Source organism: Zingiber officinale, chromosome 5A, assembly GCF_018446385.1.
Source record: "Zingiber officinale cultivar Zhangliang chromosome 5A, Zo_v1.1, whole genome shotgun sequence".
Lineage (NCBI taxonomy): Eukaryota > Viridiplantae > Streptophyta > Magnoliopsida > Zingiberales > Zingiberaceae > Zingiber > Zingiber officinale.
In genome coordinates, this window is record NC_055994.1 from 90,428,048 (window position 1) to 90,444,642 (window position 16,595).

A 16,595-nucleotide genomic window follows, 5' to 3' on the forward strand; every position below is an offset into this window, starting at 1 on the left:
TAGTTAGTCCAACAGAAATGGCTTCATAATTAGCATCAAGAAGTTCACCAAAACACAAATGATTAGGAAGACTAGCATATGAGGAATATATTTAAATCATGAAACTTCTGACGCAGAAGGTACATGCTGGTCCAACAAAGTTGTACACAATTTAGTTGTTAAAATAAGTGAGATGAAATGTAAAGCAAAAAAATAGTTATGTGCAGAAATACATGTAATAATAAAATCGCTGCATAATTGAACATGCCCAAGATACACAGGATCATGACTCACTAAAATGTTGATGTTGTTGCTCAAATGTTATAACACGAGGAGGAAGGAACCCAAAGCCATACATGATAAATATATAGAGTCGAACCTGATCATAGAAGTAACCCAAAGCCATACTATGCAATCTTTACTTGTAGTAACAGGGTAGGTAAACTTTACTTGTAGTTTTTATTCATTTGCTTCATGTAGGAGTAGATTCTAGTAAATTCCCACAGGCATATTGACACTCACTCTTACTTCTAGTTGAACTTGAAATTCATTAGTATAGCTAAATATGGTAATGGGTACCCTTTAGGTTTGATTACCCATTTATCTTAATAGGTTAAGTTAAATTCGAGTATCAATGTGTTAGATTTAGAGGAAGTTGAGCAGGTTCAAAAAATGTAATCAATCCTTTAATCCTAAGGTTACCATTTAAGATAGCTTATCCAGCCACTCTACTCACTGCAACTCCTAATCTCTAATTCCTTTCTTCTTAGGCAATCATTTAGTCTCCAACTAGTATCTGGTTTGTAACAAAAGCATAGCATCCGGTTTGTATAAAAAAAATCATTGTAACAAAAGCATAGCATCCGGTTTGTATCAAAAAATCATAGCAAGCACTAGGGGAAAAGCATTTCACGTTTTTCTTTGCCAAACAAGTAAAAGAACATCATACATATTTTCCAAGCAGATTAGACATCCGTGGAAGCTCATTGATTTTCCAGATGAATCAACATTGATTTCCGGCGAAATCACATTATTCACACCCGCTCCAGAAAACCCACACAGATACCTGCCTGTTCACTGAAGCATACTGACGACTCAAGTATGGGGCCCGTGATATTATTTATCATCTTGATTTAATCAAATTAAAAAACATCCAGCAACAGTTAGTTATTAATTGACGGATTAAATCGGGATAAGATTGACTAAACTCTTTTTGTTAGAAAATTAATGAATAAATCAAGAATTGTTATCTTCAAGAAAATTAATTTTGAGGTGCTCTAGAATACCTTATCTATCTCAATGCTAGATATAGATTGAGTGCAATCCTTGTAACAACAAGAAAGTTATCCACAAAATATTGTTCAAAGTCTGATTGATACAAGCCTGAACTCATTTCACTTGTTCTAAAAGCTTCCCAACTCGGGCATCTACATGAGATTGAAGTAAGAACAGGAAGTCAAACCATTAAATTTCAGTCTGAAAAATTCCAATTCGATCATAATTAATGATAGCAATTAGTATTACCTCTCCCTTTTGCTTCATTCTGAATCACTCTCCATGGACATGGCCTTTAATCCTCTTCTCCTCTGTGAATTATGGAACAGGAAACAAAAGAACATGAGATGTGAATGGGATGCAGGAACGAGACGAGCAAATTGGTCGAAGGTAGAGAGAATTTCTACCTTTCTTGATCCCTTCTTCTCCCTGACTACATACCTCTCCTGTGAGAGATCTGACAGCCATGCTCCAGGACTCACCAACTAGATCGAGTTTGTCAAAGAAATTAGAGGAAAAAATCAGTTTTTTCGACTGTTTGATCTTAAAAATTAGATTTTTGGAGGGAATGGAAGCGTACAAGTATGCATTTTTGGACGAATTTGGATCTCTTCTTGGGTCGCTGCGGCAGCTTGCACCCCTTCATCACCATGAAGTCCTCCTCCTTCTCCTTGTTCGACAGCGAAACGAAGAATCGAGGTAGAGAGGCTGCCGAGGCTCTTTCGTCGGCATTCTCGCCCTCGCATACCAACGCCGCCGATCCCCTGGTCGTGTAGCAACGGTCATCCTTATCCGACGACGACGAGATAGATCGGGAGTTATGGTTCTCGCTCCCGGTCGATTCCGACCTCCTGTGGATAAATCCGAGCAGTGGTTACTTCCATATCTCACCGGCGACACCTCAAACTAGATCAAACCCTAACTTTTCCGGATCAACCTCCGATCTATTACCTGAGGGGATAAAGAGGCGGGTGCAGGGGGGACTCTTGATCTGCGATGCGGCAGACATTCCGAGACGCGATTCCCCTCCGGACGCCAGATTTTGCGGCGGATCCTTTGTCCCTGACCTTGATGCGGCGGAGGCGCTTGCGGCACCCCCATTGCAGAGTGATGTGAGGACCGTTGCAGAGCCCATCGCGGAGGAGGAGAGATTGTTTTTGTTTTTTCCTCCTCCTCCTCCTTCTTCTTCTTCTTCTTCTTTCAAACAGGTAAAGGAAAGTGCTGCAAAATCTAAACTCGAGAGTAAAGAAGCATACATAGAAAGCAACCACCACTCCAGCCACGTAATCGGAGGGCAGTTTAATGGAGGCACTAAAGAATCCATGGAGGTAGAGATCTTGCGACACAAATGCAGCACCTGATCACAGAACAAGGTAGGTTCAAAGATGTCCCTTTCTTTTTTAAAAAAAAATCTTTTAACAGAACCTATTTGCTGGTCGAGGGAGAGGTGGACAGTCCGGCCGTCGCCGTGAAGCATGAGGTTGGAGTCTCCGAACAGTTGGGTGTAGCCTTCCTCAAAGGAGATGGTGGCGAGGTTGGGCAACTCTGAGAGGAAAGCAACCTCATGGGAAGGGAGCAAAACCGAACACAAAAATAGGAGGAAGTAGAAAGGAAAAGATAAAGTATGGACTACCGGAATGCGAAGAAGGCCTCCTCTTCTCAACCAAATGGAGGAGTTGGAGGAGATGCGGTGTGGTTGGACGGAGAAGCAAGTTCGTCGTGTCTTGATCCTGATCGGGAGAGGATCTAGGAAGGGGGAAGAGGGAGATGAGGTTGAGAGAGATGGTCGGAGGTTTAGGTTTAGGCTGAGAGAGATGGTCGGATGGTCGGAGGTTTAGGTTTAGGAAGAGAGAGATGTCTCGGTTTAGGTTTACGCGAGAGAGATGGTCGCGCGGAGGAAGGGGCGGGATAAAGATTTAGGTTTGGAGGGAACTTCACAGTGTGCAGATTTTGGCTTGTGGGGAAATTAAAATATTTTATTTTGGTTCATTAACATCGGATTTTAAAAATCGATGTTAAAATCGGTGTCTATTAACGAAAAAAAGGGCGCTCATAGACATCGCATAAAAAACCGATGTCTATGAGCTAAAATCCGCGCTCATAGACACCGGTTTTTAGAAAAATCGGTGTAAAATACTCAAAGACATCGGTTTTAGCCTAAAACCGTTGTTGTTCCACTGATGTCTATGAGGGATTTTGTTGTAGTGTTAATAAATATATGTCACTTAATGAGGAAATATTCATAATCAAAATAAAATATTTCCAATACGGCTAATTCAGTTCAATTTTAACTGAATACTCATCCCTAATCAAAAGGTGATAACGCGGGCATCTCAGTATCGTTGACCTCCTGGTTAGATACAAACATATAAATCATAGAGAACATTTTATCCTAGTATAGTGAGACTTTGCATGGGGAGGTTAAGCACTACTTTGCATAGGGAAGTTAAATACCCAACGAGGTATTTTGTACTTGCTAGGAATTGACCTTAAAAATCTATTAAAGTAATCACTCATATAAGTACCAACTATATTAATCCATGGGACAACAACAATATCTATCTGAGAATCATAAACAGGCCTTGACATTTCAAATTGACAGCCATATTAAGGGAACGATCCTAATCAAGAACAATGCTAACCTGAGAATATATTGCCATTTGACAACCACATTGAGGAAGAGATATTAATGGAGTAATAATAATGCTTTTTAAAATAATAGAAACTCTCTGTAAGTACCTTGTGGTAGTTTTGATGTGATCAACCAAGTAAATTTATGTCCTGTTGATATTTAACCCCTGTGTCTAAGTGTGTAGAAAGTTAGGAGCACAAGAAGTCGAGTGAAAGATGCAACTAGCGAGAAGGACGACACAAGAGAAAGCCGCAGGCTCAGTGTGTCCGAGGTATGAGGTGCTGTGGAAGAGTACGCGAGCTGATGAGAAGGAGGCACATAGTGTTTCTGAGAGACGAGAAGCCAGAGCAGAAGTTTGCTAGAAGACCGGAAGTTGGGTTCGGGTGAGCCCTATTCCTGATGGCCGAGATCATCCAAGCGAAGCCGGAGCCTGAGCGGAAGACCTAGACCCAAGCAAGCGGAGCTGGAGCCAGAGCGGAAGAACCCAGATCAAATAGTTAACATGATGTTAACTTGGGTCCGGATGCATGGATTGATCCAGGCGCTTGGAGTAAGCTTTTATCCGGAACGCGACGTGGCATGTTCCGTTGTGATAGAGATAAAAGTTTACCCCCTCCTAGGTGCCTGGAACCCTTCCAGGCACCCCGACTAGGGCTATAAATACAGTCCTGGTCCCAGAAGCTAAAATATAACACTTATAATTCATTTATTTCCAATCTTGTTTTGTAACTGAGTACTTCAACTACTGTAAGAGGCTTCTCCACCTGAAGGAGACATTAGTGTTGGATCGTAAAGTTCACTAGAGGGGTGGGGGGGGGGGGATAGCAATCGTCGAGAATCGTAAATTAAATCGAGTATGCAACGGAAGAGAAAAATTGAAGCAACGCTGACAAACCAATTTTACTTGGTTCGAAGCCTTCATCGACTCCTACTCCAAGGCCCGCACGTGAGAGTGCTTTCATTAGGCAATCACTAATAATTCACAAAAAGTATTACACAATTTAGTACACGAACTAATACTGACAACAAGGAAAATGAAACTTAGTCGCAGGTTGTCGGAGGAGCTTCGCAGGAGCATCTTTGGAGCAGTACGCAATAGAGCAATCATAAAAGAAGTTGTGTTTGGCTCTTGGTGCTTATATAAGCAATTCCGGGTGCTTGGATCCCTTCTAGGCACCTGGATCATGATGTCGGCAAACCAATCATTGCGCTCCATGCTGGCGATGAGATAAACTTCGGGCGCCCAGACCAGTTTCGGGCGCTCGGATCCCTTTTGGGCGCCTGGACCCCCCTTTTCTAACAACTCTTTTTCCTGTAAGAAAAGGTTTGTTTGAGGCAATAAAAATTATACTACCCTGTAAAACAAAGTTAGCACAGTATAACAAATAGAGTAGTAATTAGATTCTGTCTCATTGAGACTAGAATCTAGTTAAGATCTCAACTTAGATTTTCCAAATGGGTCTAAGTTGGATTGACGCCTACTGTTCCCTCAAATGGAAAACACGTCCTCACAAAGTCACTCTTCTCTAGTGACTTACCTTAACTTACCATCTTGCTAGACATTCGGTCAACCCGTCGACCTGTCTGGACTTCATGCCAGCTATCTGATTGGCTCGTTGACATAACTGGACTTCCTTGCAACACTAAGTTAGCACAATAGATAAAACAGTAAATTAAGACAATGTTAACATATTTTAAGATTCGTTGGTTACCTCCCCTAGGGCTGCCCAGCTTCACTCACTTAGACTTTCATTGCTTGGATTCACTCACCAGGACTTCCACCACCTAGCTTCATTTATTAGGGCCTGACTTCACTCACCAGGACTTCCACTATCTAGCTTCACTCACTAGGGTCTGACTTCACTCACCAGGACTTCCACCACCTAGCTTCACTCACTAGGGCCCAGCTTCACTCACCAAAATTTCCACTACCTAGCTTCACTCACTAGGGTTTGACTTCACTCACCAAGACTTCCATCACCTAGCTTCACTCACTAGGATCTGACTTCACTCACCAAGACTTCTACTTTGCCTAACTTCCAATTAGGACTAGTCATTCAGTAGACTTCTCACCTGCCTATCCTTTGGGTAGGACTTACCTTTGCTAGTCATCTAGTCCTGCCTAGACTTCTCTCTTCCAAATATCAAATTCTGTTTGGATCAACCCTTGGTCAAATTGACTAAACTTATGTATATTGTCAAATATTGAAACCCTAGAGGTCGATTGCACCAACAATTAGTGCGCTTTCAACTTCCTTGGATTAATAATCTTCCTGGTTGTAACCAAGTAAACTCTTTCATGCCTCTTCCTTTCTTTATTTAGTCTCTTATTTATTTTATGTAAGTGTTAATTCTTATTAAGTTGTAAAGTTTGAGAAAAGTTCATTTTTCTTTGCAGGGCTATTCACCCCTCTAGCCGACCGCCAAGGGTCCAACAAGTGGTATCAGAGCTAAGTTCGCTTCAGGAGGATAAATCACTGAACAAAGCATACGAGATGGCACAACCGAGCATCAACCCACCAACGTTTGAGGGGGAATTTACGAGTTGGAAGAAAAAGATAGAAGTATTTTTTAAAATAGATTTTAAATTATTAATAATTATGAAATATGGTTTTGTAGCTTTGAAAGACAAAGAAGAATATCAATGATGAAGAAGGAGCAAGCCAACTTCATGGCAAACAAAAAAGTAGAGTTCCATCTGCTAATTATCTTACTGCTAGAAGAAGTCGACCGGATCGGAGCCTACGAGTCAGCTAAGGAGCTCTGCGAGAAATTTCTAGAACTACATGAAGGGACCTTGGAGGCAAAACTAGCGAGACGGGACCCGCTCTGGAACCAGATCAGCAACCTCCAGTTAGAAGAAGGCGAAACCGTCGCACACCTCCACTCAAGAATCAAGGATCTCATCACTAGACTCATGAATATCGGAGAAAAGGTAACCAACCGAGATTCTCTAAGGTACGCACTTAACACATTTCCTAGGACTCCGGAATGGTCAACCTTAGTAGATGCGTATTTCATCTCTAAGGATTTAGAGGTAAGCACTTTGGAAGAACTTTTTTTTCAACTTTTGAAATTCATGAGTCAAGATGTGCAGGTCTAAGAAGGAATCAAGGCAAAACATTTCCTTAAAACCTAAAACGGATGAACTAAAATGAATGAACCAGATTTCGAGACATCACTTGACGATGATGAAACGACGTTAATGGTAAGAAAATTTAAAAAATTATTTAATCAAGTGCAGGGTAGAAGAAGGAAAAGAAAGGTAAAGTGATACCACTGCAATGAAGAAGGGCACATGAAAGATAACTATCCAAAATTGAAGAATAAGGACACAAGCAAGGACAAGGAAAAGAATAAGAAGCCAACTCAAACCGATAAGCATAGAAATCTCAAAGCGACGTGGGACGAAACTGTTGGAGCAATCCCAATGGTCCGTGCGACCATGTGTTTTGGTGTTTGGGCAAAGAGTTTAAGCTATGTTCACCCTTGTATGTGATATGTGTATATGAGTGTGCAGGTTTGCAGGATACAAATATGACTCATCTTGATGGCTTCGGGTCCGGTGAAGGATGGAGCATCCGAGGGACCATGGACAAGGCAGCAAGGATAAGGGCGAGAGAAGCGACTTCGAGGCATACGTGAAGGATGACATTAGGGACGAGCCACAGACTTGGATGCATCCGAGGGACAAGAGCCAAAGGAAGTAGGCTTGAAGACTAAAGGTCAATGCTGCAATGAAGGGTCAAGTGAGTCGTGAGGGTATGAGTGCATGAGAGATTGTACTCAGGGTAAAATTCTAGGTTTAGGGTTTTACTGGAGCAGTTATTGTAGCAGTATTGTAACAATTATTGAAGTAGCACTATAGCAGTTACTGTAGCAGTCGACTGGTGAAAACAGCAGTCGACTGATGTTGTCGACTGGGCAGTCGACCGGGAGCGAACAGAATGCTTCTGTTCGCTAGATCAGTGTGGAGCAGTCGACTGCTAGTTTTAGCGGTCGACTGGTATCAAGCCGTTGTGATGTAACGGTCGAATTTCCATAGAGGACAGTTGACTGATGGTTTTAGCAGTCGATTGGTAGGCGGGGTTTTCCAACCTGTGGCCTATATAACCAAGGCTTGAGAGCTTGATTATAGTTAATGAAATTAGTGGTGGTAAACCCTAATTAGTAGTCTACTAGTCTCAAGAGTCTTGGTTGATGTTGTGGTGATGTTTCTCTATCCATAAGGAGCGACTTGAGATAGCCGGAGTTTACCGGGGGCTAATCCACCGATGAATAGGGATCGCTCACCTTAAGGGCACGCTGTGGAGTAGGAGCAAGTAATCTCCGAACCACGTTAAATAATCGTGTAGCTTAGTTTGATTTCTTTCTTGTCTTTAGCTTTCTTTGTATTCATATTAGTTTGTATTTTCGCTGCACAAACTAAAAAGTGTAGGAAGCGAGTATTTGGGGTTGTCGTCTATCCAACCCCCCTTCAAGCTGGCCACCGATCCCCCACAAGTGGTATCAGAGCGAGGTCGCACTTCACTGGACTAATCGCCGAGAAGAGCAAATACAAGAAGATGACTGGCTTGATTGAACCACTGAAGTTTGAAGGTAGAGGCTTATGGGATATCACCTATTGGATAATGAAGATGAAGGTCTTCTTTGACACGGATTGGGATACCATGATGGTGATCAAGGAACCGTTCAAAGTCCCGAAAGACAAGAAAGCGAAGAAGCTCCGACCACGATATTAGACAGAGGAGCAAACCTCGAGATCGGAGGCAAACAATAAGGTAATATCAATTTTAATTTATATGTTGCCTTCTAATGTGATGAGGTGTGTAGGTGAATACGAGAATGCTCACAATTTGTGGAGAAAGATTAAGAAGGTTCAATGGGAAGAACTCATGCCTACACACGAAGAGGAAAATCCGAAGAAAAGGATGAAGTTGTCCAAGAGGAGAAGAAGGACCAATCGGATGTGGAGACCAATTCAACATCAAAAGAAGAAGAGGAAGTGAATTCAGTCACATCCGAGGAGAAGGAGGATGAAGAGAGGCTATCCACAAGTGTGGATGAGGAAAATGAGACATCATCCACATCCTCAAGGGTTGAAGAAGAATCCAAGACAAGCGAAGAAGAGGTCTTGGAGGTCAACCTAGTGAGCACCTCCACCGAAGCAAAGTCAAAAGACAACATCATTTGCTTCAGGTACAATGAGAAGGAGCATTACAAGAGTAGGTGTTCATTGGGTAAGAAGAAGATAACTCCTAAACTCATTCAAGTTAATTTAAACACTAACAAGGGTTGTACGAATGAAGAAGCTCAAATAAGGAGAATGCGCATTGTATGTTTCACATGTAGGGAGAAGGGACACTATCACACAAAATGCCCCAAGAAGAGGGAGATCAAGAAGCTTGCGTATTTAAAGAAGTGGGAGAAGAAGAAGAGGAGCTCAAATCAAGAGAGAGCTTCAAGGGTAAGGGAGGTATATCCTAACTTGAAGTTTAATTCAAATTTAAACTCCTCCATGCATGCTAGAAATAATTGTTATTATTTACCCATGCATAACTTCTGTTTTAAATACATGATAGGAGTAGGGTAAATGTGGATCATAACCTTAGAAAACCCATTCATGATAACTCTAGAAATGGTTGACCTAAGAAGACCCAAAGCATTAATCCTAAGAAGGGGAGACATATGCCTAGAAAAATGGGTAGGTCTAGGAATGTCCAAGGTGGACATGTTGACTCTAGGGTTAGGAACCTAGAAAGGGAAAATCAAGCTTTGAAGTCAAAGCTTGATAAGTTGGAGAAAACCCTAGAAAGATTCAATATTGGATCTAAGGGTTTAGGTATGATGTTGGGTAGCCAAAGATCCAACAATGATAGATCGGGTGTGGGATACCGATCTAATGTCTCCAATGCTAAGGGAAAGTCTTATTCTAGGGTTACATATGACTATAGCAAGGAGAAGACAATAAATGGCAAGAGAAAGTCATTTAAAGGTAAGGTTAAATTAACCAAGGATAAGATTTCCAAGGTTAAAAAGGTTAGGTTTGTAGGCCAAGTGTCACCGGAGGTGCACCGATGTGGTCTAGCAATTGTTGATAAGTTACCTAGGGAGGTGGATAAGGCTAAGAGCTCTAGGGGGAGCTCAAAAAGTCAATTTGGGACCCATAGCAAATGGATCTCAAGTGGATTTTACTTGAGAATCTAGAGGAGTCATGGAGTGTGCCAAATGGTTTGGAGACGAACTTGAGTCTCAAACCTAAGGAATTGGCACACATGGGTTATGTTTCATGCAAGGAATATGACATTGGGGTCATATTGCATGATAATTGATTTTGGATGTATAGATGCCATATAAACCAATGTTAGGGATGTATTGTGGGTTAGTATGAGCAAATACATCAAGAGGAAGGCAAAACTAGGATTTTAAGTCAAGGTTCAATTGAACCATTTAACTAGTTTAGAGTTTTGTGTCAATCTTGGGATTTGTGATAAATATATTTTTGTATATATTTTTTATAATTATATATTGATATAATAGACCTCTCCACAAAATTTGAGAATTTTTGGAGGTCTGTGGAATTTCTGGTGTATTTCTGAAGTTGGTCAGAAAAGACTGATTTTTTTAGAAATAATGTACCCGTCGACTGGTACAGTTACCAGTCGACTGGTAATAATATTTTTTAGCACAGAATGTCTCTGTAAGCTCATTTCGATAAGGTTAGTCGACTGGTACTTCTAGTAGTCGACTGATACCAGTCTGAAATTATTTTCAGCATTGGATTTTGACCAGGTCAGCTTGTATATGTGTATGAGATCCATGGTGAATAAATACACAAGTTTAGGGTCAATTTGATGATCAAATTTTCAACAATTGGGATATTGTTGGAGCTTTTTGATATTAGGCAAAGGGGGAGAAGTAAGGTTTAGTTGGGAAAACCTTAAGTGTCTTTATGTAGGGGGAGCCTTGTGATAGGTTCTTAAATAGCCCTATAGGATATTCCTAGCTCAATGGGGAGCATAGGTGTAGGGGGAGCCTTGGGATAGGTTCCAATGCATGGTGCATTTCCATTCGGCGTTGTAAGTCCAAGTGTGTAGCCTTGGCATCGTAAGTCCATTCGGCGGTGTAAGTCCAAGTGTGTATCCTTGGCATCGTAAATTCATTGTTTTTAGCATGTTTATTTGCTATTTGTTTTCCCTAATTTAAACGTATTGCCAAACATCAAAAAGGGGATATTGTTGGAGCAATCCCAATGGTCCGTGCGACCATATGTTTTGGTGTTTGGGCAAAGGGTTTAAGTTAGGTTCACCCTTGTATTTGATATGTGTATACGAGTATGCAAGTTTACAGGATACACATATGACTTATCATGATGACTTTGGGTCCGATAAAGGATGGAGCATCCGAGGGACCGTGGACAAGGCAGCAAGGACAAGGGCCGAGGGAAGAGACTTCGAGGCATACGCGAAGGATGACATTGGGGACGAGCCGCGGGCTTGGATGCATCCAAGGGACGAGAGCCAAAGGAAGTAGGTTTGAAGGCTAAAGGTCAAGGTTGCAATGAAGGGTCAAGTGAGTCGTGAGGGTACGAGTGCATGAGAGATTGTGCCCAGGGTAAAATCCTAGGTTTAGGGTTTTACTGGAGCAGTTACTATAGAAGTACTATAGCAATTACTGTAACAGTTACTGTAGCAGTCGACTGGTGAAAATAGCACTCGACTGGGCAGTTGACTGATGTAGTCGACTGGGCAGTCGACTAGGAGCGAACAGAATGCTTTTATTCGCTCAACCAGTGTGGAGCAGTCGATTGCTAGTTTTAGCAGTCAACTTGTAACGCCCGCCCTTCCAGGTACCCCTAAGGCTACCCTAGAGGGACGGATGTCACTTAACATAGACATCATTTACTAATGCATATGGATTCATGGCAGCGGAAGACTTATATATATATATTTTTTTTTACATCTACCATATGCATCTAATTCACTTAACATGGCATGTGAAATCAAACGTACCAACATAACATGAGTAGGATATCATACTAGCTGAACATTATCATAAGCATAGGTCCAACATTGTTCACATGCATAACTTAGATAACCCAAAAGCATAAATAGATCTATCCACCAGCACTTCCACACACATCTTCATCGCCTTTCCTGCTGCTCCCCTTAACTGATCCATTCCTTGCCTTTATCTGCAGTACAAGGAAAACGTGTAGCTATAAGCCAAAGGGCTTAGTGAGCTCCTTTCCTACTCATAAATCCGAATCACAATAATACATAAAGTGACACATGAAATCAAACATATCATATCATCAAATGGTATGGAAGAACATAACATAATCGTCTCCTATCATATAAGGAACATAACATAGCATGGCATAAAATGTGTCATAGCTTGTAAGTACACATCATAACATATCATATCATATAAGTATGTCTCATGAAAATCTATCATGTCATGTGAATTCATATCATGAAACGTATCATAGAAACACCTATCAAAACATATATCATGTCAGGTGAGCATATCATACCTCCTTTTTATTTTCATGTAAGGATTTCATATCATGTGAACATGTAGATGCAAGATGTAGAATGATTTTCAAAACATGCATCATGGAATGAACGTTTGCATCATGCTTCTTGTAAAACATATCGTATACATATACTTGAACATAATATCATCAACATGAGAAGGGCCCCGGCTTGTACCACATGTAAACATAAATGCGCGCAATCCCTAGGACAGGGTAGCTAGCCCCGAACCTACTAGGGATCTAGGTCCGTTCATAGTCCGTCGACCTAGGGGCGTACTAAGGAGCCCATTCCTTAACGAGATCCGTTCATAGTCCGTCGACCCCGGGGGCGCTTATAGAGCCCACCCTTGGTACAAGCCTTACAAAGTAAAATATCATGCGTGTCATATCATATCATACTTGTCATAATTCTTGTCATATCATGAAGAGAGCTCTTGATCCCAACTTAAGGGAAGCATCTCTTTACCATAGCATGTAGAGTGCTCTTGATCCCAACTTAAGGGAAGCAGCTCTTTTTCATAACATGTTATGAGTGCTCTTGGTCCCAACTTAAGGGAAGCAACTCTTTTTCATAACATGAAGAGTGCTCTTGGTCCCAACTTAAGCGAAGCAACTCTTTAGGCTTTTCCTCTTACATAAGCCATTCATACATGCATTATGAAACATAACATGGTCCTATCATAACATAAAGTATAACATGTTATTTTCAAATCATCAAACATGGCATATCATCTCATGAACTTAGCATACATATCATGAACATGGCATATCATATCATGAGTCTAGCATATCATATCATTAACATGGCACATCATGTCATAAGTCTAACATATCATAAGACATAGCAATGCAACATATCATAAGGCATATTTTCATCATATCATGAAGCATGAAAGCTTAATCTACTCATATATCAAAGGCTACATATCATGAGAATACATAAGCATGTTTAGTTAGGTTTAAACTCTTTCCTAACCCAATTAATCCATCTTGGCCGAACCACATCAGTAGGTTTCCACATTATTTTATTCCATATGAAGCATAAAAACTCAAACACATAACATGCAAATTTGTTTCAAGCACATACAAGACATTATTTTTCATGAATACGCATGTTTGAGTTCAAAAACTCTAACCCTAACCCATTTATCTTAATTTGACCGAAACCTATCAGTAGGATTCTCATATTATTTTGTTCTATGAATCATAAAACTTAACCACATAACATGCAAACTTGATCTAAGCATATACAAGGCATTATACTTCATGAATAAGCCTATTTGGGTTCAAAACTCTAACCCTAACCTATTTTTCTCAATTTGGCCGAAATATATCAGTAGGGTTTCATATCATTTTATTCCATATGAAGCATAAAACTTAAACATATAACATGCAAATTTAATCTAAGTACATACAAGGCATTGTACAAGCACATACAAGTCACCATACTTCATGAATAAGACTATTTGAATTCAAAATTCTAACCCTAACTTATTTATCTCAATTTGGCCGAAACATATCAGTAGGGTTTCATATCATTTTATTCCATATGAAGCATAAAACTTAACCATATAACATGCAAACTTGATCTAAGCACATACAAGGCATTTTACTTCATGAATAAGCATGATTGAGTTCAAAATTCTAACCCTAAACCATTTATTTTGTTTAGGCCGAAACATATCAGTAGGGTCTTCATGGTTTTCATTTCATATAAAACATAAAAGCTTAGGTTATCAACATGTAAAAATTTTATACATCATGAAGGAGTACAACTACCATGATTTCTATCCAAAATTCTTAACTTAAGGCCTAAAAATCATTTTGGCCGAATCATATGATAAGTTTGTCTTTTTTTTTTTCACAACACGAATTATGAAACTAAGCCATCAACATATAAAATCCACACCTCATGGAAGCCTAAAATCAAGTATGTTCTCACAAGAAAATTTAATCTCACCCTTCTTGTGTCCTAGGCCGAAACATGGTAAGTAGGGCCTTAGTCTTTTTTTTTTTTCTATCATGCCCTAAGTGACTACCCATATTTACCTTGACTGAAATTTACAAGAGAGACATCTTTAAAATTTCAAAAGAAAACGTTTACGATTGAAACCGATCGAAGCTACTTGTACTGCAGTGAGGGGATACTCACATCCTTCACTAAATTCTCTAAGGAGGGAACCTTGCTTGTGAATCCTTCCTAGAGGAGAGCTTCCTTGCTCCTTGGTCTCGGCGAGAAGAGGAGAGGGAGGGAGAGTCACGGTGAAAGAGAGAGTAGGAGAGAATGAGAGCAAAATGCCAACTCATTTTTCATTTCTCCCTTTTATTCATCATGAGAGGAGGAGGAAAAACTATATTTTTCTTCCTCCTTTCCTTTACTCTCTTCTTAATGAAAACATTGTCTAGATGCATCCCTTCTTAGAGAGCAAGAAAAGAATATTCTAGAGCATCTCTTCATTAGAGAGGAAGAAGACAATTCTAACTTCTCTTCCCAAGAGAAGTGCTTTTACCTCTTTACCTTTAACTATAGTTTCCCTTTCTTTTCAACCACAATTACTCTTGGTCTAATGGTTTTCTTATTCATGCATCTAGTGGGAGGTCTAGAGTTCAAATCCTAGACCTTATATATATATATATATATATATATATATATATATATATATATATATATTTCTATTTTGTTTGTTTAAGTGTTCGGCTAGGAGCAAAAATTTAACTAAGGCATATTTTTATTCATGATAAAAATTATTCTAAAATTTTTGCTAAGAACCCTATGAGTGTTACAGTCTCCCATACCTCATAAAAGTTCGTCCTCGAACTTAAAATAGTTCGGGGTATTTCTGTCTCATATCGTCTTCACGTTTCCAAGTGGCTTCTTCAAACCGTTGATTTTGCCATAAAACCTTTACTAAAGGTATTTCCTTGTTCCTTAGCCTTTTAATATCTCGGTCTAATATCTGAATCGGTCGACTCGCATAGCTCAGGTCCTCTTGAACTTGAACTGTCTGTGGCTCGATCACTTGATCCGTGCTACCCATGTACTTCTTGAGCATTGAGACATGAAACACGTTGTGAATAGCCGACATCTCTGGTGGTAGCTCTAGTTCATAAGCCACCTTGCCAACTCTTTTCAAAATTTGATATGGTCCTACATATCGAGGACTTAGTTTTCCCTTCTTTCCGAATCTCATTACTCCTTTCATAGGAGCTACTTTGAGAAATACTGAATCCCTGACGCTGAATTCTAGCGGCCTACGTCGCTTATCTGCATAATTCTTCTGCCGACTCTGAGCAGTCTCTATTCTTTGACGGATGTTCTGTATTGCACGGGTGGTGCTGTCGATAAGATCGGTTCGGAATCCCATCTCCTTCTTTTCACCGCCTTCATACCAGCATATAGGGGATCTACATTTTCTCCCGTACAATGCTTCGTACGGTGCCATACCAATGGTAGCTTGATAGCTATTGTTATAGGCGAATTCCGCTAAGCATAGATATCGACACCAGCTCCCTTTGAAGTCCAGAGCGCAAGCTCGTAACATATCTTCCAACACTTGATTCACCCTTTCTGTTTGCCCGTCAGTCTGAGGGTGAAAGGCAGTGCTGAACAATAATTTCGTACCTAGGGCCTTCTGAACACATTCCCAAAAATGTGAAACAAAACGGCCATCTCTATCAGAGATGATGGTCTTAGGGATCCCATGCAGTCTGATAATCTCCTTGACATATAATTGGGCTAGCTGTTCGATCGAGTAGGTCATCTTGATTGCCAGAAAATGGGCCGATTTTGTCAACCTGTCCACGATCACCCATATTACATCGTAACCATTCGTCGTTTTGGGGAGTCCCGAAATGAAGTCCATGGAAATATCCTCCCATTTCCATTCTGGAATCTGAATTGGCTGCAGTACACCTCCAGGTCTCTGGTGTTCTGCTTTAACTCTTTGGCAGGTCAGGCAAGTACTGACGTGCTGAGCCACATCCCTCTTCATACCAAACCACCAGAATTTCTTCTTCAGGTCTTGGTACATTTTGGTGGTTCCAGGATGCATTGCGTATGGTGTCGCATGCGTCTCCTCTAATATCTTTTTCCGCATCTCTGAATCGTCGGGAATACATAGGCGATCCTTGAAGTACATTATTCCACTGTCAGCGATACGAAATCCGTTA

At 40.5% G+C, this 16,595-nt stretch overlaps 1 protein-coding gene across 1 annotated transcript; it reads right to left on the reverse strand.

The window, feature by feature from the left end:
* Window positions 1-1,330: 1,330 nt before the first annotated feature.
* On the reverse strand, window positions 1,331-5,102 carry LOC121979784. The gene is made up of 8 exons (XM_042531778.1): window positions 5,064-5,102; window positions 2,680-2,815; window positions 2,511-2,611; window positions 2,206-2,339; window positions 1,835-2,105; window positions 1,662-1,739; window positions 1,504-1,565; window positions 1,331-1,406 (listed from the first exon to the last, which is right to left on the reverse strand). Exons 1-7 carry the CDS (start codon window positions 5,100-5,102, stop codon window positions 1,518-1,520), a joined length of 807 nt encoding a protein of 268 aa, XP_042387712.1. The 3' UTR covers window positions 1,331-1,406; window positions 1,504-1,517.
* Window positions 5,103-16,595: the final 11,493 nt, after the last annotated feature.